This window comes from Manis pentadactyla, chromosome 16 (genome assembly GCF_030020395.1).
Source record: "Manis pentadactyla isolate mManPen7 chromosome 16, mManPen7.hap1, whole genome shotgun sequence".
In the NCBI taxonomy this organism is placed as follows: domain Eukaryota; kingdom Metazoa; phylum Chordata; class Mammalia; order Pholidota; family Manidae; genus Manis; species Manis pentadactyla.
In genome coordinates, this window is record NC_080034.1 from 26,649,761 (window position 1) to 26,675,862 (window position 26,102).

The following is a 26,102-nucleotide window of genomic DNA, read 5'->3' on the forward strand; positions in this document are numbered from 1 at the left end:
TACATAGAAAGCAGATTAAAGAAATAGCCTGTAAGATGCTTTAAGATAGTTGAAAAGAAGCCTATCTATTGAGTTAAAAAGATTTCAGTGGTTTAGGGCAGGAACCCCTGGTGCCCCATTCCCAAGTTCCTCCAGCCTTGCCCACACCAGGTTTCCTCAGGCCTCCACAATCAGCTCTCTCCACTACACAGCATGGTCTCAGTGATGCCAGCTCAGAACTGGGGACCTGGGTGCTGCCCCTTTGTCAGGTGGTGAGAAGGACCTCAGAGCCACGCCTAGAAAGGTCAGAGTTGAAGTTGACAGTTTCTTGGCTTGAGCCTGTCTCTTGTTCGATCACACCTGTTTCAGTAGTAGTATTTACATGAAACTCCACACACCTAAACAGAAAAACTTGGAAGAGATTATAGATTGGGGATTGAGGTCTGGGTAAGGTCAACATTTCTGTTCTAAATTTGTGCATGTATTTATGTTTATGGTTTATGTGATGAGAGGTGTCTCAGTACCTTCAGGAGAGGAGCTCATTGCCAAATTTAGCCATGATACTAATAGAAAAATAATTCATGAAATATATGGAAAAATATTGCTCTTTCAAAGAGCAACATTTTTTAAACTGTGAAAATAGTATTTTTAAAAATCATTCCACTTGGGGTTCCTGCTCTCTTGTGACTTAACCTATTGGAAAAGTTTGTTTATGCTTTTAAAAATAATCACCTTGATTATTATAATCATAGGTACCATCTATTTTATATGGATTATGTGCCAGATGGACACTTTCCTAGGCATTGTCATAGCTCATTAACCCATTCACTTCTCATAACTTCCATTATACAGATGATCAAGGAGATTTTGTTTCAAGTTTTAGTTTAGGAACATAGTCTTTGACATCAGGCAGATCTAGGCTTGAGTCTTAATGGCTGTGTAACCTTGGGCAAGTCTGAACCTCTGTTTCCTCATCAATAAAATGGGGCTAAAAACACTTCTTCATAGGCTGCTGTGAAGATTGAGAGAAGGCATGTGAAATGTTAAGTGCCAGGAGCCTTGTCATGTGTGTAATAAAAATGAAGTATTATTAAGCATCATCATCATCATCATTATTATTTGTTCATGTTACTAGTACCAAAGATGACTTTTCCCCAAAAGGGAATTGAAACGATGGCCATCAGTGCCATCCTAAGGAGAGGAAGGAGGTAAATCATCTGTCTCCATTACTCCCTCTCCAGGATGTCCAAACTAGTGAGACCAGGGCCAAGTGAACTGCAAGGGCAGTTGGGGAGGAAGGAAGTAGTGAGAATGGGTAGCTAACATGCGCTTTGGGCACTTAGTGGGAGGGAGTGGCAGCTGGGGAAGTCCGAGGGCTTAGGAGGTGATGTGAAGAAGAAAGGTAACAAAGGCGACTTTAGGGAGCTGGTTGCTGGCCTGCACCTCTCTGCCTGCTCCTAACATCCCTTCCTTCTCTCACTCTCCTGCAGGCCTCGGGAAGCCAAGGCCTTGCCGGCAGCCTCCTCTGGGCAGCACGCCGAGGGGGCAGGAGCGGACAGCAGAGTGGCCATTGTCTGCCTCGGTGAGCCGAGCCCCACGCAGCCCACAGCGGCTCTGGCAGCTCCCTGGGGAAGGGACAGCAGCATCTCACATGTGCAGTGTATCCTAAAATGAAATAATAACTGGGAGATCTGGACTCTGACAGGGGGAAGGAGGGAGTGCAAAAGATGGAACAAAGATGCCATTTTTAAATCATTGGCTTCTGTTCAGGATTTCCCTATTTTCTATGGCAGAGAGCAAGTAAAAAAATTCTTCCTATTGATGAGTATTTTTCTACAGTCATTGAAAGCCAAAGGGCTCTGGGCTTCCGACTTTCCCCCTTGGGGAACCTGTGAGCCCAGTCGTCTGGACAGCTCAGCAGAGGGCTGGCTGGCTGAGGCAGGCGGCTCCACGGCCCCTAGCAAGCAGCTCAGACGAGGAACGGGTGCAGGAGGACACACTGTGTTTTGAATTCAGATTCTGTGATCTTTCTGCCAAACGGGGGTTTACAAAGCAAAACCCTCCAGAGAATTCTCATACTTTCTGGCTTATTCTCCTAGTGTTCATCTTAACAGGAATCAGCTGTTTGCCTTCTCACTTAGGCAGCATGTTGCCGAGGAGAATTTAGCATCTGGCCTGGCTATTATTAAAAACAAGAACATCCTGCTCTGTGGGGAGAACAGCACCACTGGCAATAAAAGGACAGAGATCATTTGCATTCGGGATCCAGAGATGGATTTCGGTTCAGTATCTACTCCTTCCCCTGCCCCCTTGGCTTTCATTTTAAAATTTCCTGCTGCATCCATCATTTGCCTCGTGGTCTCCTTTTTCTGCAGTAGAGAGACAGAGCGCACGTCTTCCTCTCCCTGGGAGGCAGGGACGACTAGAGTGCTCAGACACTGATCTACTCCTGCAGCGTGATAAAGTTGAACTACCAGAGGAATTTTTTTTTTTTTTTACAACTGCGGAAATGAAAAAGTAAACAAGTCCAGGACGACATTGGTATTTAGGCTCCAGCTTTTTGTTGTTGTTTTCATCTTTTTCTTTTTTTGAGCACTGGGCTAGGAGCCTGAAGGAATCATATAATATGAAAAACCCTGAGAGGTTTTATTAGCCAATAAAAAAAACTTAGTTCCTATTAACCACTTAACTCCTCCTGAAGTTCCACACTTGCTTCCTTCTCGGATCCTTCTCACCCTCTCATGCCCACGAGGAATGAAAGTTGGTCACCAGTCTTTCCCTGTACAATCTGAGATGATACTTTATGTTCCGGAAGTTGAAGGGAGAATTTTATCCAAAAACAGTCTCTCCATTTCTCCTCTATGGAAACCACGAATAAGAAGATATCGATAAGGACTCAGGTTTTTCTATGCCCTGAAATCCACACACACAAAAAGTCTCTCTATAAGCACACTGCTCAAAAGGAGAAAGGTCACTGTGATCGTCAAGATTTAAATATTAAATGACTGTGAGAGAAGACAGATGTGAGTTAAGCATTACTGGAAAATGTACAGATACCATGGACGACTCCTCACATTTGGGGACAGAATGAAGAGAAACTCAAGAGAAACAGAAAGTGAAACTGGTTAACTTTGTTGCACTCGGAGATGGATGGAGTTAAAAAAAAAATAATAAATGACCTAATTTAGGAAGGAAATAATGTCAAAGGAGATTTAAATCATAAAACTGTTCTATTAATTCTTCCATAGTTATATGGGTCACAAGGTTTTGATGTTTGTTTTTTGCTGTTTTTAAATATTAATTTGCACATTCACATCAATTCATTGTCCTATTGTGTTTGGGGAGGTCCTGAGACCCTCATCGCTCAAAGACCCCACTTAAGCTCTGCCACTATATCCTGTATCTCCTAATTCCACTAAGCCGCTGCATCTTACTTGCATTTTCCACATCCAGGCTAACTCTAGTGTTTTTGGTTCTCCAGGAGTAATGTCCAAAGACCTAAGGAGTACAAGACCTCATGAGACTTGGTTGTAACTTCTTGTTCTCGTCTCATTTAATGTTGTGGAGACAAGATGCTTCTAGAGGGGCTTGTATAGAAGAACTTTTGCTTGCCCTCTACCTCTTTTTTTTTTTTTTAAGAATTTTGTTAAATGGTTTTAATTGCCTTATAAGAATAACAGGTGGGGAGAAATTCTTCCCTACTGGCTATGGAATGGGACAGAATAACCTGGGACAAAAAGATAGCAACCAAAAAAGAGCTGTATTTGCAATGCTAAAACACAAAGCAGGTTTTTCAGAAAACCCTACTAAGTAGCCAGACATCATTGCAACAAGATAATAAGAAAAGAAATTAAAATAAGTTTTTTGTGGAAGTTAAATGGGTTTCCAGAAACTTGATCCTTCTGCTCTCCAATTGGTTGAGCAGGTCTGAACAGTAGGGCCACTTGGGCCACCAAAAGCTTTTGAACACAAACTTCATAAAAATTCATGACAACCCCTTCTTCAATGTCAGCTTCATTGTGCTCCTGCCATCTTGGGAGCATCCAGTGTCCCTTGTTCCCAATAAGTAACCTATTTGAAGAACAGTAATTGCTTCTTCATCACTTGTGTGATGACGGTGGGCCTTTCTTTTTTTGCAGAATTTCCAAGAATAACAAACCCCAAGCCAAGTAAATGCTGTGTTGAGGAGCATGTGGTGGGGGTGGTGAACTTCATCTTTCCCTGAATGGCTGCTCAGGCACCTCTTTCCTTCTCTCCACCTTCCATCCCTCCTCTCAAGCATGCATGCATGCATGCATACACACATATGCCCCTTGTTATATTATCCTTTGCATCTGCAGATCCTTTGCTAAATTTTGATTCACAACTTATTTTTAAACTTCACTTCCGAGGCCTCCAGATTGAATGGCTACTCCTGGGAAGCCCCTGGGAAGTCACAAGAGATTATTGGGGTGCACAGGAATGGTGGAGAGGAGGGGAGAGATACCCTTGCCTTTGTTCAGAGCTCACAGTACAAATGTAGAGCTTCAGCTATCCATGTGTTGGTTCCTACCTGGCCTGACATCAGCACCTTCTCCAGGCCAGAGGAAAGAGGCAGTGAAGAAAGAGCCTAGTGAGCAGAGAAGGAATCGGGGCAGCCTGGTGTCTACTGTGCCAAGAACTAGCGTGCAGGCCAGCTGTCTCACCACATACACATTCCCTGCACCAGCACCTGGGCAGCTCTTGGATGAAGGCACTCTTAGGAACTGACTTTAGGAGCAAATGAATGAGTGCCTGAGATTTTCCAGGTGAGCTGGCCGGCACTCACTAAAAGTGTAGTAGTCAGTTGAGTTGTCCCCAGAAAAACTTAAAGACTCTAAGATGACAGTCATATCATAAAGCCTCCTATGTTTTTAGATGCCCCCACACCACTTATCTCTAGGACTAGTCTCTAAAATGATTTTCAAATAATTAAGACAGAAAGACCAGTTGACTGGATTGTCTACTGTTTATCTGATGATCTACATAGGGTTGTTTGCTTAAATCAGACAAGCCAGTAACTCCATTTCTGCTGTGGCTCTTGGCTGCGTCACTATTGTTAAGTACCCATTTCCAGAGGGAGTGAAAAATCAGCTCATGGAGGTCTGTAGGCCCTGCTCTCACTGACTAGAAAAGGGCTCCCCTACCTCCTCCTTTGCCTTTGAATTCAAACTGTTTTTAAATCCCATAAACATAAACATGTGGCTCTTCAACTGCATCTGTAGATAATAACTTCAGGGGGCTTCCTGTTTACATGGCAATACCCATTTCCCAGCCAAATAAACTCTGCAACAGAGAGCTGAGGTGTTTATTGGGCCAGTCTCGGCTGGGATTGAGTGAACAGGAAACACCCACTCTCAAAAAAATGTCTGATGATTAAATATTTGGGGGGCAGGGAAAACACGGGATCAAAAACACTGGAGAAATTGCCTGCTGCTTCTGCCTGCCGTTTCCAGTGAGGAACTGAAGTAGCCATGATGAGTATGGCCAAGCGGCCCCAGCCTAACAAAGCCCCAAAGCCGTGCTGTTCACTGGCCACACAGTCCGTGATGTGGAAGGGGTGCAGGAAGAAGTACAGACAGGAGAGCCAGAAGCCTCCCTCACAACACATCCAAACCTCAGGGGGCCATCGGGTGAGAGATGGAAAAGGTAGATGTACAGCCATCTCTGCAAGCCCCGGTCTTCTGTCTGGGTCTCCTGTCTTTATGAGCAATTAGCACACCAGTTCTGTCGATTAAAAAGCCTGACCTAAAACAGAGAGAGAGAGCCTCTAGCCCAGTGGTGATCAATCAGGGCTGCTTTCCCTCCCCGGGGGACATTGGACAACGTCTGTAGATGCTCTCCTTGTCATGACTGGGGGAGTGCTGTTGGCATCTAGTGGGTAGAAGCCAAGGATGCTGCTAATATCCCGCAGTGCATAGGACAGCCTCTTTGTACACACCAAAAATTTACCCAGCCAGCAATGTCAACAGGGCCAAGGTCTGGCCAAAGCCTTTCCACAAACCAAGGAACAGACCCCAAGGAGTAAAGCAACCTGCTCTAAACCATGCTGCAGGATAACCTGGAGAGGGACAGAAAGCCACGATGCCTACCACCCATGCAATGCCTTTTAAAATTACACAGATGTCTAATTTAAAAGGCTGAATAAATATATGTCCTCAAAGAGTTGCAAGTAAGTTCTCTGGCCTAAGTTCACCCAAGTGCTTTGAGGATATCTCCTAGACTTAGAAATTAGCTGTTTCCAAGGTTTCTCAGAAAACAATGCCAAAGGGGTAAGAATGAGCAGCTCTTCTGAAAGAAGGCCTCTAACTTAGGAGTGATGTGGGCCCCTGGCCAGTGACCGAGCTTCTCTGCACTGGTTTCCTGGTCCTGCTTTAAGAATTGTGGTAAGCCGAGGCATACAGACAGCACAGGATATAAAGAAAGCAACCGCTCTACCAGGCCCTCAACCTTACTTATCACAGGGGAGGGACTTACCAAAAATAAACAATGGCCCAGAAAAAAAAATCTCCAACTATGGTTATACTCACGAATAGAAGTTTTCTGAGGTTAGAGCTCTCCAGGCCAAGGTCCATTTTTACTCATGTTGGGCTTTGGTTGACTTTCTCTTTAAGGATCCAAAAGAGGCATGGGATGGGAAACAGACTAATAGACTAGGCTGCAGCCTTCTGATCACGGTCGCCCTGTCCCTATTCATGTGCCCAGAGATTGAACCACAGAACCATCAAGGCTGCTGCTGACTTTATACCCTGACTGGTCCTATAGTTGGAATAAGGGGCTTTCTCTAAGGATGGGGTGAGCACTCCTTCCTTCAAACACAGGTTGATAATGAAGTGAGTTCATACTAAGCTCTTCCCTCACCCCTCTTTAGGAGTAGGACAAAACAAGAAGATACCGCTTACCAAGACTTTTTTCCCACTCATCAGTAATATAGTATCTCTGCTCTCATCCAGCCCTGGCAAGTCCTATGACCTATGAGTGCCCAGGTGTTGGCAGGAGTAGGCATCAAACTAGAGAAGAAACTGCAGATGAGAAAAGACCCAATGTACACACATAACAAAACCAAAAAAGCCATTTTATTGAAAATTAAATTCAAACTTCAAATTAATATTACAATCATGAGAAAAATATCAAATAATTTGATTTACAGTTGCAACATACAATACAAATAGTCCCTTTGAAGTTAAGAGTAAACTCATCCACAATCACGACCTGTGGCACAAAGCGGAATTTGTACAATATGTGCATGAAAGCAAATCTTGGGCAACAGCAATTGGAAAAAATAAAAATGAAAGCTTGTATTTACACAAAATGCTACAAACATTTTTGTTCCACAGAAATCTAAGAATGGTAAAGCATATCCAAAAAAATGGAATTTTATTCAGAATACCTAAGAAATTACTGTAAATTATGGTTTTTGGCTGATATATTTCAAAGTACTGCATTAAAAAGCAAACAGTTATTTGTAAACATGAAGTAAACAAACATCTAAAAAATTCTCACATAGAAAATATTTTTTAAATGCATTATCTTTTTAACAACAAATTCAAGAGGTGGAAGAGTCATATTTTATTTATTCTTATTCTTTCAAATAGCGTAGATAAAATTATTTTTTTTGCTAATGCTTTGTGTTTCCATGTATTAACCTAGACTCTGAGTCAGTCCCTCGCCTAGGCATGAAGGGAACTGTTTAAGCCAGCACACACATCTCCTCTCTGAATTTGCAATGGATGTTCCCTAATGGGGTGGATTTCTCTGCTAGTTTTTAAAAGGCCTTGGTGGGGTAAGACAGTTTAATGAGCAAACAACAGCCAATCTATTGAGTCTCTGAGTTTCAGGCCGGATGTCATTTCACTAGACTAAACCCAGAGCTGTGGTACCTATTCTGGATCTCTGACATAGGTTAAAATTTGTGAGACAACTGAAAGAGATTAAAAAAAAAAAAAAAAAGTGGCTGTGTTGGTCACACTGTAAACTCCAGCAACGTGTATGCTACATAAAGAACCATGCTGTTTCAACCTGACGGAGATAGAGTGTTGGCTGGGACATGGTTCATGGCGGTAATAAGGCTTCACTTTGGTCTTGAAATCACAAATCATACACATAACCCAGTGCAAATTAAGGGTTCAGTTAAAAGAAAAGAAAAGAAAAATTTAACCCCCAGGCCAGAAAGAGCAGAATTTAATCTAAGAACCGTGAATTACACCATTGGAATGGTTGGAGCGAGGGGGGAAGGAAGAAGCGCTTGAGTTTTTCCCAAGGAGAAAAATGTTTAAAGTGTTTCTGGGTTGCTGCCTGCAGCCACTATAATAACATTTCAACACAAAAGCATCCTTAAAGTCACTTAGTATGTGTACTGTAAACTTAAAAAAGCCCTTTTAACATTAAAAAATAATGTACAAATATAGTACCTTTTTTTATTAAATAGGGTACAGCTGGCACTGGCGGTAACATTTTTATGTCAATTAATTAAAATTGAAATGTGTAACCAGACACTGGCTTTTTTAAGTGCTGCTGAAACAAACACACATATTTTACACTTACAAATAAATGGACAGTGGCATGCTTCAAGCTACCACACACAAACAATAAATAGTATCAACTACTACTTCCATCTTAAGTAATAGAAAAGTGGCTTATTTATCTAAGCATACTTGGTATACAACCTTTAGAAGGCAAAGTGTTTTGTTTTGTTTTCTCTGGATTTTTATTAGGAGTCAGGATGATTTCCAAAGGAGGCTCAAGGCAAGAAGCACAGGTCCAGCTGCCACAAAAGCTGTCCTACAGTGCTTGGTGGGCTTGGGAATGGCTAGAGAGCAAGAGGCCTCTGGGGCCTGGAGGTACATCTCTACAGAGGTCTGTTTAGGGAGACACAGAATTCAAATGAAGGGGCTCTGTCCTGTCGGGAAGAAGGGTGGGGATTAGCCTGGTGGTGTCATTCATTGATCCTGGTTTGAATTAAGGATTCACACTTCAGAATTTGCCACGTGGCCACCAGAAGTGGTCAAAGTGCATCCTATCGGAGGACTTTAGCTCAAATCCATACACAGTAGTAGACACCAAACTCTACATAGCCTTGCCAAACCTTCATTATGAGAAATATGAATGTCAAAGGTTGTATATGGGTCCCCACGGGCTGTATATTCTCCCAGATCATCTATCTGCCTGCTACTTGCTTCAGGTGACCCTGCTCCCAGAAGACAATGACTTAATTCTGCTCCTTTAAATGCAAATTCTGTGGAGAGCTGCCAGTGGGGCCTTGGTTAAGGCAGATTTGGGTTCCCCTGATTTACTGTTTGGTAAGGCGGTTGCTTAAGAATCCCTGGTGCAATTTGCCTTTCCTGTACTATGTGAATCATGATTGATCCTTTAGCCATGCATGTGGCTTTAAGCTGACTATGTCCTTCACTGTGAAGCCTGGCGATTTAGAGTTTTGCTTTAACTACGAAACCACAGAACATTTTTCTGCAGCTCAAGGATTCACTTGTGCTTGTCTTTTTAATATGACAAGAGTCATCATTATTTGAAAGAAATTAGGGATCCACATTACTCCAGCATTTCATGCTGACAAAGGGCAACATGAGTGATAAAGGGTTAAGAGTTGTTTTTAAAATCCCTAATTATTGCTTTAAAAGGCAAAGCTGTGTTAGAGGCAATCAAAGATCTCAAAGAACTAAACATAACATTTCCTTCATACATCACAAAAAAAAAGCTACATCTAAAACATTTGGAGATGGAAGTATTTTTAAAAATCACATTGTGCCTGGATGAACTGAAATTGCTTAGCAATATTTCAGATATGGCTCTAGCCCACTGAAGAAATTTGTTACTTAATAAAGAGCACTTTTAGAGACCGAAGTCAACATATCAATACACTAAGAAATGTTTCAAGGGTCCAAATGTCATTAAATAATTATAAATATATCTTTAAAGTTATATGACCATTCACGTTAGCAAGTTACCTCAGATTTTACACATTTATTCATAACTTAAAAAAAAAGGAAAAATAACACACAGCCAAACGCAAACACTATCTATACCATTATGGCTTTAATAAGGTATTGCCATGTTCAGTTTTGTATTAAAGGAGAAAGGGAAGAGAGGGCTCGGGATGAAATTTCTTTTTGGTTAAGTGGGAAAAGGAAAAAAAAAGTATAAAAAAGTAAAATAAAATAATCTATCCTGATCTGAATCTTTGAAGTCACTTTGTTAAAGTAGAAAAGAAAAGAAAAAACAAAACTGAACCAAACAGTTCAAATGAGTACTTGGAGCAAGTCTGAAAGCAACGTTTGGAACCGTTACTCCGAATGGATCCTACTGGCAGTGGAAGCATCCATTCCCTTTTCCCTTTCTGTGCACCTCGACTGGCTTTGTAAGCTGGCCTGCAGAGCGCACTGGCCCACACACAGCTGCAGCCGCGAGGGTGTGTGGTTTCAAAGCACAGAGAGGAAGCGGCTTTCTTCTTCCTCCTGAGCCTGGAGTCCACCTCTCTGAACTGGCATGTGAACAGGTTATTTATGACAACAGACCAAACAACAAAAGCAACAGAAAAGCTTTTTTCCTTTGGTTGGTTGTTTGTAAAAGAGCATTTTAAATAGAAAACAATCTGAAACCTGATTATGATTGTCTCTCTTGGGCCTTTTGCTTTTCTCAGTATCTACCCTCTTACAGTCACAAGATCATAACTGAGTGAGTGAATGAAAAAAATCTAAAAAGTAGGCACTTTGTAGATAGCTAATTGATATACATATATAAGCACTCTCTCTATATATGTATATATCGATACATTTGGGGTGTGGCACCCAGATACCGCTGGGCCACTGCAGAGGAATTTCAATATGGTCGCCAAACAGATTCATCCATTCTGCCACTAGAATTCAAAACAGTTGGGGAACTGCTGTGGCTTCCATCAGCGTCAACGCCATCATTCTGGTTAGGCAGATTTGGATTTAATAGCGTGCTGCCATTCGAGGTGGTGGTGCATGGCGGGAGCATTCTGGAAGGAGACCGATCTCCCCCGGGCACCATGGGGAACTGATAGGATCCTGACGAAGTGCCATAGTAGAGATATGGAGTGCTGCTGGTCTGGAAGGGTCCGCTCTGGCTTTGGGAAGAGCCGGGGTAGGGTGGTGGCAGGTAGGTGTGGTAGTGAGTGGTGGCGGACATCCCGAGGGACATGCCTGAGGTGACTGGCGGGGAGTAAGTAAAGGTGGCTGGATAGTGCATTCGTGGGTTGGAGAAGCGGCTCTCAGTGAGGGATGAAATGCTTGGGAACTGCCTGGGGTCTGAAAAAGGGCCCAGTTCTGAAGCACCTAAAAATTATAACAGAAGATGGGGGGAAAAAATCTGTAAATAGCAATTAAAATAATGAAAGAATTTTTACAGAAAAAATAAATATTTAGCCTCCCCAAAAGGAACAGCAAGCCACAAATAGATCTTCAAATGCCCTGATCACTACACAGTCTTTTTTTTTCACTTTACAGTCCTAATGGCATTTATCCTTAAGGTCTTCATCCCCAGAGAATCCCAAAGGGCTTTAAAAATCCGAATGTGTGCTGGGTCGTATGTCTAAACCAACCCAACACACTCTGATCGTACTGATTCACTCACCAGACTTTAAGATTAAATCCCCATTGATAGTTTTCTCTTTCTGTTTCTCGTTGCACCCCAGATATTTTAAAGTGACATTTTTACTAAGTTGGACAAGTTCCTTCTTCTCAGCCCAATATAAAGGACTTCCAGCATGATCAGTTTTGTGACTGGTACTCTTGGCAAGGCCCCTTCATCAGCGAAGGAACTTCAAAAAGATACCCTAACATGTTCCTATCACTTTTTTTCAACACAAAATAATTTAAAATCTTGTTTTATTCTTCATCTTAGTAACAGATTTCAAAAAAATCAAACCAGATTGAAATCAAACCAGGTTTCAATGTAATTCTGGAATTATCTTACTTATCTGGGGGCATATAGGGAGAGTCTAAGCATTAGAAATTCTCCTGAACATCAAACTAAGTCAATAGGTCTTGAAAAGGGGGGAGAAGAAAGCCTTAGTACTCAGGAATCATTGCATTTCAAGCCATGGTGGGAGACACAGGACCTGATTAGACCAGGTGCTCATGTAGCTTTCATGAAAGGCTCACTGCGTGGGGAGCTATAAGGAGGCCACCTCACCATCCATCCACCAAGCTCTGTACCACACCCCACAGAACTAGCTTCAAGTCAGTTTGAATTGGTGACCTGGAGGCAACGATGGTTTTTTCCTACAGTGTAAGGTCCTTCAACTCTAAAGCTAACACTATACTTCTTAAAAGGTATTTCTTGGGCTTAACCTATGAAACTATAGTTATAAACCACTTTATGAGGAAATTAATTTTCTGCAATGCCTAAAAACTTACAGGTGTGATCTTTAAACACTGGGTGATGATATTCTAAAGCTGACAGAATTATGACAAGTCCTTTTATAATACTGGTGCTGTTAGGACCATGACTGCATCCAAAATCTTTCCAGTCTTTGGATTTCATATATTTGACTTTTCCTACAGCTTTATCTTTCAGGAAAAGCACTTAGTAACTCTTGAAGGCCTTAGTGAGTAGGTACTTCTTCAGCCCCATTTTTATTTAGCCCTTGTTCTGGATACTATAATATTTATTAAAGGAATAATCCTAGTACTTTTCTTTAAAGGTGCTGATTGAGAGCTGTTAGCTTTTGTTAAATGTACATTGAATGTAATCTTCCTAAGTTCCATGATGTGCATTTGTACTAAAAAGTGACTATTAATAGCAATATGTAGTTAACCAAAGGTTTTCTCACAAATTGGATAATACCAGTCAGACAGCCCCACCCTGCCCAGCCCAGCAATTATTGAAAGTCTCACCTGCCTGGCTCTTCTTACTGAGAGTGGAAGGCCAGAGGCAGAAGTCAGAAGTGGCAGTGTCATCATCTGCAAAATGAGGGGGATGAGCTCTAAGTTCCCTTCCAGCTCTAACATTCTATCACCATGAAGTCTAAGATAGAAGGAGAAGCAACAGCCTTGGAGGGGGGGCGGGTGGCAGAGAAGTTCCCACCCCTCATTAGTACTTTCCCAGAATCCACAGGCCATAAGCAGAGAGCAAAAGCTAGTGAGCAGCTTCTAATACCAGAAGCAAACACTTTCAAGATGATAAACCAAAACTAACAGAGTCTGGGGAGTTACTCTCTGTGTTTTATAAATTCTTCCATCCTCAACTCCCAAATACAAAATTCTGTCATGCTCAAATTTAAAAAATGTAGAAGTGGTGCTAATGACAGAATCGTAAATGGGAGCAGATGAGATTTAATGTCTCCCCCACAGCCCCATGCTTATTATGTATTGCCTTACACGATATAGGCACTACATGGAGGCCACAGATGTTCCTCGGCCAGCTTTTCATTGCAGAGCATCTAGGTGAACTTGAGTCAGCAGAGCTAATAGTTATAGGCAAGCCACTTCTGTATACATTAAATTCAATGCTCAGATCATGAGAGAAACCAGAAAAATGTGAGCAGTTTCAAACGGAAAGAAGTCACACTTAAAACCTCAACATTTGCCCCACAGAAGCAGAGTTCACACAGATACGCTTGTCAACTTGAAAAATGCTTCTCGTATTTATACTTCAACTATACTGTAGTCATAATTAAAATTCCATGTGGTTTCCCTTATTTTGATGTAGAAGCCTCATTAAAACCCTTTATGTGGGGTCCTACCAGTAAACTCCACTATGGTTTTGAATTCTTCTCTCCACCCCCGACCCCGGCCTTCTCTTTTTTCTCTGATAAGTTTTGTTGATGTTTTTATTACCCATCACATACCAAGATCACTATACCTTTTCAGTTTATAGATGTCACCTAATGCAAATTTACATTCATTTTTCAATTAATGAGCTCTGGTTGTGGTTTATAGAAAACAATGCCACAGATTTCCTCTAGGTTTACAGAATTTTAACCAATCACTTCTAGTAATTTAGGATTGTTAATATCTTGAGGATTAACTCCTTCTGGGTTAACATGGGCTTTAAATGGATTACATACCATTTTTATAATTTACATTATGTATTATATATTTACATTTTATAATTTTTTATAAATAAAAATATATATACAATTTTCTGGAATTTGCTTAAACATTTTGCTACACAAGCAATGTTTCTGAAACATACTGCAATGTGTTCTGTATGAATAAATACTAATAACTTGCTACAGTAAGACATGAGTAATCTATGATAGGGAAATGGAAGGATTCTTAAATTTAAAAAGAAAGAACACAAACCCCTTCCTAATCTTCAATTTATGTATAACAATAATTGCAGAGGCAAGTGATAAATTTCCTTTCATTGAACAGGATTGTATCTATATTTCCAATTTGTTTTGTACATGAACTCAGGTTTACTTTTAGACTGCCTTCTTGGGTTATTTTGACATTATATCCTAAACTATTCATACCTATGTGGCCACTGGCCACATTATAACTACAAATTTTACAAACGAACCTCAATATTACATCAAGTAACAAAGAAAATGCAATATCAACTTGTTAAAAAGGTCAAGATGAAAGTTCAGAGAATTCTGAAAAGTGTTATTACCTCCACCTAATTTTATAAACGGAAAAGCAACGCTCAGCACCTGCCCTAGTGATGTGGGCCTGGCAGCCTCAGGGCTCCGCACAGTCAGTTTAAAACTCCTGACTACAACCTGTTGATTAAATAAAGCAAAGACTGCCAGGAAGCCCAAGATAAACATGGTGCATCTCCCCGATGGGCTGGTTTTATTAAGCTTGGGAGACGAGTACACCATATAATAAATATGAATATGATATGGAGTAGAATGCAAAACTTGGATGAATTTTTAGACAAACAAATATAAAATGACTTCAACCCAATCCTGCATTTGTAAAGCTTAAGGCTACACCCCCAGATTCCCTAAGACAGCCATTGACCCTCCTCTGCTGGCTGGGGTAAGCCCAAAGAAAATCCAAGCCCTTCCTTTACTGCTTGGATAACCCTAATCAAACCCACTGACAGTGACGTTGAGGTCCGAAGAACGGGAGCCATTTACCCTACGAAATCACAGAGCTTGAGGGAGGCCGAGCCACGAATAGATGGACCACTTTGATTTCTACCCTCTTGGCAATCCTAGTTACTTGTGAGGAATGTTGTTGACACAATCACAGATATATATATGTGTTCAGTGCCTTAAAAGTCAATGTGCCTAAATTAATTTTCTGAAGATATTTAAGTAGGCCCTTCCTGTGCCTACATGTTGCCCCAATGAGAATTACTGCTTTGGGATGCTATTAACAACTCTTTCAGATCTTGTTGTTAATCTAATCTGCTGAATAGTGGGCAATTAGTTCAGCTGCTCATGGCAAAGTGTGAATGAGATCAAGGTCAAGGATTTGACTCCCCTGGGACCTGCTGTTTTCCTACAGATGCACTTCATTCCAGAGCTGCTATCCTCACCCCTGGCCACCGTCAGACAGCTTGCAAATGAATGTAGCTATCATAAGGAGAACTACAAGAATCCTGCTCATTAAAACAGTAGCAGCAGTGGTTTTTCTGCCCTTATGTACCTGGGGAAGAATATATTAATTAAATGCCCATGAAAGTCAGATAAAAGTAAAATCAGTGTTAAAAGTAAAAAAAATCTTGCCCCTGTATGCAAGGTCTGTGGAAGAAAGGAAATAGCCTCTCTTGACCCAACCAGGTTTCTTAGGTCTTCAGAGCAAGTGGAAAGTGTGTTGGAAAGGAGCAAAACGAAGGTACAGGAGAGTAACAGAGAACCTCTGGTGGCTAACTCCCGTGTCTGCAGTCCCCCACCGGGCATCTCTCACAGACTGCCTCCTGAAGCAAGTCACCTTGGGTCACACTTGAATTGTAACTAAAAAGTGAGCTCTTGAGAGCAGAGATCTGTCTAGTTGGGGTTTGTCTCCCTTCGGTGCTTTATCTCCCTTCAGGGATGTTGCTAGGCCTTTCCCATACACTTTCTCATTTAGTAGGCCCTCGATAAAAAACGGTTGGTTGAAAATGGGTAAGGAGATTTCTAGAATGAAAGGAAATGATAGTTTGAAAAGAATAACACACCAGGCACTTGTCATTTGGGGCTGCCAGCTAGGAAACACTGTGTGTCGCCACTCTGCAGTGGAATCTGCACATCCCAGCTGAGGAGGCAGGTCTGAGCCGAGGAAAGAGGGGAGCCTTGAATCCAGGTGGAACGTATGTTGACATATGGAGAGTCCTTGGTCCTACTTTTTAATGCCAGGGCATAAATGTACAGAATGAAAAGCCATCGTACTTCTTGGCAATGAGGTGTTAACTTCAAAGCTTCACTGGGGCCTTTTAAATGGTAGAAGTTACTCCTTCAACAAATCTCAAATAAAGCCCAAGGACGTTTTATTAACCCCCTCACAGCATTCCTTCTATTGTAACATGTAACACACGAGACCTCAGCAGAACTTCTCGCCTCTAAGATTCTTCCTCCCCTTCTACACTATTTTGACACCCCCTTATGTAATTTTCTATTTTACTCCTGAGCCAACAGCATTTATTTTTCATATCACTCTTTGGGGCCTTTAGTCATACTTCACTGAATTATTAGCTGTTTCTTAGCCTGTTCTCTCCAACTGTAAAGTAAGCTTTGGATTGTAAAGGACATGATTTATTTTTCTCTCACATCCATGAACTTCCGTGTTGTGAGAGCTTAATTTTTTTTAAGTGTAGATGTATGGATGGATGGGTAAATAAATTAGTCTGGGGAATAGGAATTCTGTACAATAGCTGGTACATTTTTGACACATTAAAAAAAAAAAAGAATTAAGCAATGCTGACATCAAACCTAAAACGTAATTCAAACACCATCCCAAACCTGTAAAACCTTGTAAAACTCTTTAAAGAGTGTTCAAAGCTCTTCCTAAACATTATTACATCACTGGGCCTCACATTTCAGACAGGGACCCCTGCAAATAGGAGTTGCCACTAGTGAAGAGATGCCTCTGTTTTGCCATTGGTGTTGTTCCCAGTATCCTTAGAGCCAGTATTTGTGTATAAGTCTACACTGGGGAGCCACTGGGAGAAGAGATGAAGGAGAAAGAGGACCAGACTGGAAATGCATGGCCTGTGGGAAGGTCGGTTTGCACATTCACCTGCCTCAAGATCCCAGGGTAACCACTGCCACTAAGGTCATGTTATTTATTTGGGGGTAGATAGTAAAGGTAACAGAGGGTAAAATTCACACCCTGTCTGAATTTCTACACTAGTATATAGAGCCAATATATCTGAGTCATCAAGCATCACAGGTGACCATTACAGATGAAGAAATGGAAGCCTGGATCTGAGGTGGATCTGAGTGACATCACGAAGTTAAAATGTGATTCTTCTATCCCAGGTCCAAGTGTCCTATTGTCCCTCTGCTGCCCTGGTAAGAGTGTGCCAGCAGGACAGTGGAAAGGATCTGCCTTGGGTCTCCTTAATCTGCATTCTATGAAAACACGCATGGAGGGGGCAATCTGCCACTTACTTCCATACTACCTTTATAAGCCACACAGGTGGCAAAGCCTTAAAACCAGAGGGTGTCACTTCCTACCCAAGAACAGGTCAGCCCCTGCTCTCACGACATGACTGAGCTGCTTTGCAATGAAGGGTGAAAAATGAGGAGGAGGCTATTGACACATTGAGAGCCCTCTGTTCTCCTTTTCCAAGGTCATGGAAAACTGCTCCTCAGTGTGAACCCGCCTCTTCACGGCAGGACAAATACTCAGGCGCCTCACCGCAGCTCTGCGCACGTTCTCCCGAGACTCGCAGCCAGCTCTCCTCTCTGCCAGGCCAAGGTAAGTAAGCACTGTCTTTAAAGCTCACCACTACACAAGGGCTTGCTAGGTCCATAAATTCTTATGATCTTTTCTTTACCATATATAGATGTATATACATCTTGAACATTTATTTACATAAATTTTACCACTCCATACATTTTAAAGTGTTATGTTGGTTTTAGATAAGTATTTTCATTTTCCAACTAAAAGGGAAAACAGACTAAGAATAAAACCCATGCATCCTTCTTTCAGTTCCTCCCTAGTACACAGTGTGGTGATGAGAAGAGACCAGAGCTTCAAATTACGGAGTTCAAAGGATGAACTACTAGCATAGTCTTAAGCAGGCAACAGGACAGAAGCAGAAATGCCATATAAACATTATCCAGAACTCAGTTTTAGATTATACGCAGGGTGTTATTTACCACACTGAGAGTTTAAGGGATTTTACATCAATTTTTGTTAAGTCCCTGAATTTGTCCCCTCACACTAAAATGAATAAGTACCCGTTGTTAAATTAGTTTTACTTTAAATTTTATTAGAAAACAATTGGGAAAATATACCCTATATGGGAGAAATGTAATGGATCATGCTGATGGAGAAGAAACCAGCAAAATGAGGATTTGCAATCAATCCTTTTAAGATAATGAAAGGCCACACTAGCAAACTCCGTAGTTTTGCAAAAGAGAGGAAAGTGCCTCAACTATCCAGTATAAATATTTATTTTCCGTGTTGTAATGAATTGTACTTTTCCACTGCATGCTCACAAATTCTGAAAGACCAGATGATCCTAAGGCTAAGAAAGTATGCTATGCTGAAGGAAAGAGAGGAAAAGAGAGAGAAAAAAAAAAAACAACTGGCAATTCTCAGATACTTCAACCATTCCTTAAACCCACCTAAATGTTGAGGATACTGTTAGATAATATATTTCCTCTTTGTGAAGCAAAGGAGGCAGGAGATGGTGAGTGTATGTGTGCGCATACTGGGAGGGAGTCTGAGAAGAGGAAGGAATCCAAGGGGGGAGTGGGGAGAGACATGGAGAAAAAATGAGGAAGAAAGAGAGAGAGATCTTCTCAGTAGGCCTTGATTAAGAACTTTTTAAAGGCTAGGAAGGGTGGGTAGTCTTTGTAACCAGATCCGCTGCAGGAAGGCGGCCAGCACCCAGGACACCGTGTCTTTCAGAAGGGGCCACCCACGGAGCCGTGGCAGTCATATGACTGCTCTGTCACATCCTGAAGCCATTTCCAGCCCATGCACACGTCTGCGCTCCCATTTAGAGAGGATGGGATATATTGGGAACACACATATGGAAACACTTTCAGAGAATCAGTTTCCATGAAATTCATAATGAGCCAAGTGGCTTCAGATGTGGTTGCGTTCCTCCGATTAGCCAGAAAAAAAAAAAGGAAAAAAGGGACAAATCCACTCTTTCAAACCTTATTTCAGTTTCAGAGAAATTAAAAACCACTAATGACTTATGGCTACCAAAACATGGAGCCACAATTAAGAGATGAGGAACTCAGAAAAAGAGGGAAAGAGGTTTAAAAGCAATAGTCTTTCCCTTCTAAAAATAACAGCTTCATTATCAGTAATCTTATCTTAAATCAGGGAGAGGCTTTCCGGTGATGCTATCTGCCTAGAGTGGCATAATTAATTTTCTGACATCCTGGCAGAACCCAGTGCGCATGCCCACATGGCAGGGTGGAGGGATGCAGAGAGAGGCAGGGGCCAGAGACCAGTTCTTATTTGATAACATATGTGGCCAATTAAGATTATTTTTTAAATTGCAACTAAATGATAAATTGTTCCTAAGTAAATCTTTCAAAAGAAACCTGAATGCAGAGGGGACAGCCTGGTATTTTCCTGTGGCCTGTGCTAGTGGTAACTCAGACTATATTAAAAGCAGAAATTTATGAACTGGTTGAGATATTGTATATTAGATCCCAAAGCCCAGCTGATAGGAGGGCATGAAATACAAGAAGGGAACAAATGGGGGAGGGCTTACAGGGAGGATATTTAACTGATATTGTTAAGTTTAAATATTTGTATATTAAAACAAAAACAGGCATATTGTGGAGTAAAATTCATATGGATTCTAAGATAAAACAAGAAACTTGAAATGCTCTCCTTGCAGAAGATGGGGTTGTTTGGGGTTATGTCAACAGACTAGAGAGTGCAGGAGCAGTGAAGGAGCCTGGAGTTTCCTCTCCCCTTTGGGGTACTCCAGTGGAAAAGGCTAAGGAGCATTTCTTTCACGTTTGGTAGCTAGCCTAAATCCATTGTTTAGGAATGCTCTGACTCGAGGTTGCTTGATGATGGGCTGAGAACCAGCAGTGGCTATTGCTTAACAGAGCAGTCTTTGCTGTACTCCAACCATAGTAATCCTTTAAGTGATTTAAGTGATTTAATCACAGTAGCCCATGGTGTGACAAGTTTTACCAAGGGGAAAGAGTGGGTAATCAAACAACCAAGCTTCAGTGGATCTGAGCTACAGAGGATCTGAGCTGCAGAGGACCTGAGCTGCAGGGGACATGACCTCGGAAGATCTCAGCTGCACAGGACCTCTACTCTACTGAAGAGCTTCTACTTACATTGTGCCATTAAATCCTCACTGCAGCCCTGTGAAGTAGACAACATCCCTGACCCCATATTATAGATGACAAACTGAAGCTCAAAGAAGTGAACTGATTTCCTCAAGATTACAGATCAGTAAATGGTGCCCTGGGACCTGGCCCCAGACCTGTGGGGTTCAGCTGCCCCAATCTCCTCCACGCTGCAGGGATTCAGTCTCATTTTCATGCTGATTTTTAACAGATTGGCCATGCCTGCCTGGATGACAGTGGTAACAAGGGTTCTAGTCAATGAACAATGACAACCCTGGAGATGGAGATGGGAATGGGATGTGAAATGGGGAGGCTGATGTGTGCCACTTACTTGCATGCTTAATTCAGCCCTTGATTTCTCATATTATCTTTACCACTGAAGTTCTGATTTATCTTAAGCAGATCATATTTTATATTCATCAGCTTTTCTCATTGGGTAAGACTATTATAAGTCAGAACTGGTAAAAGTACATAACACACAGCAGACAGCTATCTCCAAAGGTCATTCCTTATCACTGGTGCTAATTGAAGTAATAGAGCAAGTAAAGAAAGAAACTGAAAAGATTAGGTCCAGGTTAGAAAAGACATGAGTTGAGAACCAGAATCCTGAAATTCCCAATTAACTCTGCACACCCAGCTCCAGGTACTAGAAACTTTTCTCTCAAAATAAAATGCCTATTGAAGTGAGAAAAGGAGGATAGCAAATAATCCCCACAGAGACCACATTCCAGCACCCCCTAAATGCACACACTGTGCCTCAGATCTAATGTCAGTTCTCTGAGTCTCAAAGCAAGAATAGAACTGCTCCTCTAAATCTAAACCCCCACCAATCCAGCCTCAGACTATCCCTGTAACTGAGTCTAGTGCTGACCCAGAGAGGCACAGAGAAAGGAGCAGCCAGCTCCATGCAGCAGCTGCCTGTGAAGCAGTATCACTTGAAACCTGGAGCACAGCTTTTTCAAATATAATTCCCCTCAAGAGGCACATCACCCTGGTGTGGTACATTAGCCTTCAGGACATCCTGGACCTTAAAGCATGTGACTCAAACCACCCAAGGCCCCAAGACCCAGAACTTGAACCAGGTTACCCAAGTGCTGGTCAGCGTCTAAGTCAGCTCCAAGAGGCACAGCTTTCCCAGGCCTAACATAATCTATATTCATCTAGGATCAAAGCCACAGGCTTTAGCCTGCAACTGTGTCCTCCCAGGACCTAGTCTTCTCTTTGCTCTCTCTCCCTCTACAGCCACATGCATACACTTACCTGTGCCCCAGTGTAGACCTGAGCTGATCCTGCCCTGAGATTGGTTCCTGTCCCAGGAGGAAAATATAAGAGACTTCCTGGTAGTGACAGAAGGTTGCCTTAAAATCAAGATCCACTTTTGTTTATGTGTTGTATCTTCTGTCCAGTTGGCTTATCTGGGTTCCTGAATCCTTGTTTTGTCCAGCTTTCTGGTTCCTCAGGATTTCCTTGTTCATGACTGTCTACCTGCTCTATGACTTCATGTCACACTTTTTACTCAGATATGTGCACATTTCTAGATCTCTGTGTTAGGCACACAGCAAACATTTGCTGGAATAACAACCTTATCTCAACTTACCTTTCCAGTCTTGTCTCCCACTCTACTTCTTCATGCACTCTACAATCCAGTCAAACTGGACCATTTTCTATTTTCTATACTACCCTCCATTTTCCCACCTTTATGCTTTGGTTTACATTATTATATACTCAGCCCTTAGTATCCCCACCTCCACCTACCACAGTCCCTTGAAACTCTAAGTATCTTTTAGTATCTACCTCACAACCCCCCTTGGCTTTGAAGATTTCTCCCATGTCCTCACTTTAGCCCATAGCAACCTCTGTGCCCCTGCACGTCTTTAGTTCTTCAGTTCTCTCTCTCTGACAGGCACACACATGCAGAGGGATGACAAGCACCTGTCACTTCCACTAGCCTATAGGTCCCTTGAGGACAGGACTCCAGCCTACTTATCTTTAAGTGCATTGTAGCTCTTCTCAGAGTGACATACAAAAAGTATTTAATGTGTGTGAGGAAAAAGGAATGGTCATACCAGGTTTGACCTAAATCCTCATCTCTAACTGAAATGTGTGTGTTCCTGCGGATTCCTGCATGTCCGTCATCAGCCATCTGCTTTCCTGACCTGGTATACCTGTGTTTACCTAGACCTAAGGGGCTCTCGCTAGTTCCAGGTCCACAGCTCTGCTCTGACCACAAGTTTTGGGGGACCTCTCTTACTCTAACCTATACCATGGTATTCTGCTCCCTTATCCTAAAAACAGTAACTCCTGCTGGTTAGTCTCAAGCAGGACTATCCTGTACACATCAATGCTGACTCTCAAAAATAATAATTAAATTAAAGTATGACATCTCAAATTTATACACTGCTTTTAAGTTTGTCACTGTGCTTACATACATCTGGTTCTACCCTCACAAAAAGCCTGAGGGAGGCATAACAGACACCAATTGATAATGAAGCTTAGTCAAAGAAAGAATATACCATCTCAAGGTCACAGCTCAGCAGCAGAGTCAGAATGACATTGTTGGGTTCCCTGAGTTGTGTCCCTTTTCCCCACTAGGCTTGTCTCATGAGTATCTACTAGTTTTCGTCCTAGTAGAAGCTCTGACAGGGGAAAGGATTCTTTAACAATAGGGAACATTTCAAATGAATTTCTTTTAAAATGATGACTGGCATGCCTTCTTACATGGGAAGTTTACATCCAGTAATATAAGAAATCAAACTGCCATCCCTTTAACTGAAAAACTGACTCACTTTGAAAGGAATTTCTTCTTTGTTGCTAGGATTTAGCCGAAAACCACCTACAAGAGCCATACTATCCTGAGACAATGCTCCTTATGTAACTTCCGAATCCAAATGTAATGTTGTAGTAACTAACTCATTCCTCTGACAGTCTCAGACTTTTTCCACTCAGGCCCTACACACAGAATTAACTCAAAACTTCTGCAAGAAAAACGTCCCTTTTAGCGTTTGATTTGGCATCAATTTCAAAGAGCTGTTTGTATATTTTAGAGTATGTAGAATTTTCCTTTGATTGAAACCTCTCTTTTAACAATGGACAAGAGATGATTTCTCTTCTGAGTGATTTAAACAAAAACAAACACATCTTAGTTACATAGAGGCTTGTTCTCAAAGTGGTTTTTTTTGAGAGAAATCAAACCCTACAGATTGTTAAACATTTGGCAAAAACCTTCAAAAGGCCAAAGCCAAATAGTGAAATTTCCCTTGTTGTAGGAGATAAACAAATACTAGAGCAAATTGAAAAAAAAATAGGACCTCCTTTCACTTTCTACTCTGCTTGCTAACATGCCCCTCTCAATACACACACACACACACTCCTGCAGAGCGAGGGGTTTCATCCTCAAGGCTTGTTCCTGGTGCTGCGATAATAAATCCACTACAAATGGGCATTTTCAACATCTGTTTGCGGCTGCTCCCAGACTCCTTGTATTTCTTTGGGACATGAAGCCTCTGTCTCCCAAGTGTAAACAGGCACACCTAATTATGTATTGAGGTGTCTGAGAGGAGCTACTTGTTTTGATGACCAAAAAGAAAAACAACAAGGAGAGCCTGGCCGGCTCAGTGTGCTGTGGGACAAGCGTGCGGTAGCCCAGGCACAGCTCACCCGGTGCAGGCTCTCTGCCTGCCAGGGGCAGAACCCGAGTCCTGTTCTTCCCGGCCTGAGAGTGCTGCCCACTGAGTCCACTCCAGATGTGGACCGAAACAGCTGATGACTGGTCAAGAGAGATGACGCCATCACAGACCCGGGGCAAAATCTATTCAGTCTTCTTCATAAGGATTTAATTTTAGGGTAAAAGAGGAAAGGAGCAAAAAAAGAGGAAATGATTCAGAGGTAGGTTTTTTTTCTTCTTTAGCTCCCGATGGCCATGTATAGCCATAACAACAACAACGAGATGCCAGTGGATCGTCAGAAATGCAGCAGCAGGAAACAATTCTAGAGCACTGGGCTAGCGGTCAGGGACGTGGGTCAGGGTTGCAGCCCTAAGGTGCAGGGCGATCACCTTCCTGGCCCATGTTGTCTTAGTAACGTAACAGAACTTGGCTAAATCATCTTCATGGGTTTCCAGACCTAAAATTCTGATTCTGCTACACGTTAGACCATCATGAGAATTCCAAAATAACCTTTACAAAGTCTACTAGGAATATTGCTCCTCTAAAGAAAGATATGCATTAATTAAAAAACAGTAAAGTGATTTTTAAAAATGAGGTATATCCACTATACAAAAAATATCCAGGTTTTCTCTCTAGATATAAAATGCCAATTAGAAAATTTAAAATATTTTTCCACAAAATCAAAAAACAAAAAGACTGTGAACAAGTTTGCCACAGAGGCCAAAAGAAAACGGGAACATTATTAGCTTTTCAAGAAAGTTTTTTCATTATCTCATTTAGCAGTAAAGGGGGTTAAAATTAGCTGTAGACTCATATATCCAATGAGAGACAGGATGTGAGCTATTTCTCTCTTTCATTCTTGATTCTACAAGCAAATTATTTTGATCTGAACTATTTGAATAAATAGTATTTCATGTCATCTTTTCCAACTCTGGCAGGATAGGATATATTGTTATGCATTATTTAAGTAGCTTAAGTTTCCCACACATAAAAGATATATACTTTGAGGTTTTAAGATTTCATTAATACATACATTTTTAATCTCTAGAATAAAATTCAGATTTACAAAATGAGGGAGTGGATTATTTCCACTGTTATTTCTGACAGGAATTTGGTGAATTTTACTTTATTTGGGTACTCCAACCTGGATGAACACTGGATACTTAGTAAGGATTCCTGGTGCTCTGTCCCCCTAGTGTAGCCTGGGAAGACCAATGAGATAAAAGTCCCTCTTAGGATGACACGCAACAGGCTTCTGTAGCAAAATCTGGTCCAGGTATGGAGACTCCTATGACAGAGCAGAGTCAGGAAAGCACATTTGGAGCTGAAAGGTTGGTGCTGAGTCTTTACTCTCCCACTCTTTCACTGCATGCCACTAAAGTCTCTGAATGTCTCTGGGACCTAATTTCCTACTGGCGAAATAGGAACCACAGTAACAGCCATACTCCAATGAGCTGTTGTAGTGATCACATTAGATAATGTCTGTGTTTTCTATACATTTAAAACACTGTCTAATATTATTACCATTATTAATACCAAGTTTTGCTATGCACTTCTTTTTGCTATCACCTTTGGACTTAATTTGTCTTAGGTTCTAACATAATGTTCTTTATCTGCCATCAGAAGAGCCACGGTACAGATGACCTGAGTGTCCTTGGTCTCTTCAATTTCTTCACTCTCTGGACTTCCTGAATCAGAGAAGAGTTCAAGCTTCCTCCTGACGTTGCCTCCTCCTTCCTGGTGGTGTCTTTGGTTTTTCTTCATGTGTTTCACAGCACCGCTCTTGGCCAGCCAGACTTCAGACGAACATCTTCTGAGACAGCAGCCTGACCTGCTGCTGGAGCCCACCTGTCATTTGTACTGGGCTGTGGGCCTCTTCACGTCCAGTATGAGGCTATGGGAGTCCATAGGCCTAACTCACAGATTGCATTTATACACATTTCTTTATTCTATCCATGTTTCCCTCAATGCTGACCTGTTCATTTTTTATGTGTATGAGAGCTTACCTGCCACATTTTTAG

General features: G+C 41.7%; 1 protein-coding gene across 6 annotated transcripts in view; it reads right to left on the reverse strand.

Moving 5' to 3' along the window:
• Positions 1–26,102, reverse strand: part of RUNX2 (RUNX family transcription factor 2) — a 306,364-nt gene that overhangs the window by 90,396 nt on the left and 189,866 nt on the right. For 2 of the 6 annotated variants that reach the window (XM_057494094.1, XM_057494092.1), the window contains 2 exons: positions 12,873–12,938; positions 7,054–11,309 (listed from right to left, as the gene is read on the reverse strand). The exons of 2 other annotated variants lie outside the window; for them this stretch is intronic. In XM_057494094.1, coding sequence (XP_057350077.1) covers positions 10,831–11,309; positions 12,873–12,938 — 545 coding nt within the window. In that variant the 3' untranslated portion in view covers positions 7,054–10,830. Of the gene's footprint in view, positions 1–7,053; positions 11,310–12,872; positions 12,939–26,102 lie in introns of those variants that run through there. 2 more of the 6 variants (XM_057494095.1, XM_057494093.1) reach the window with 1 other exon arrangement.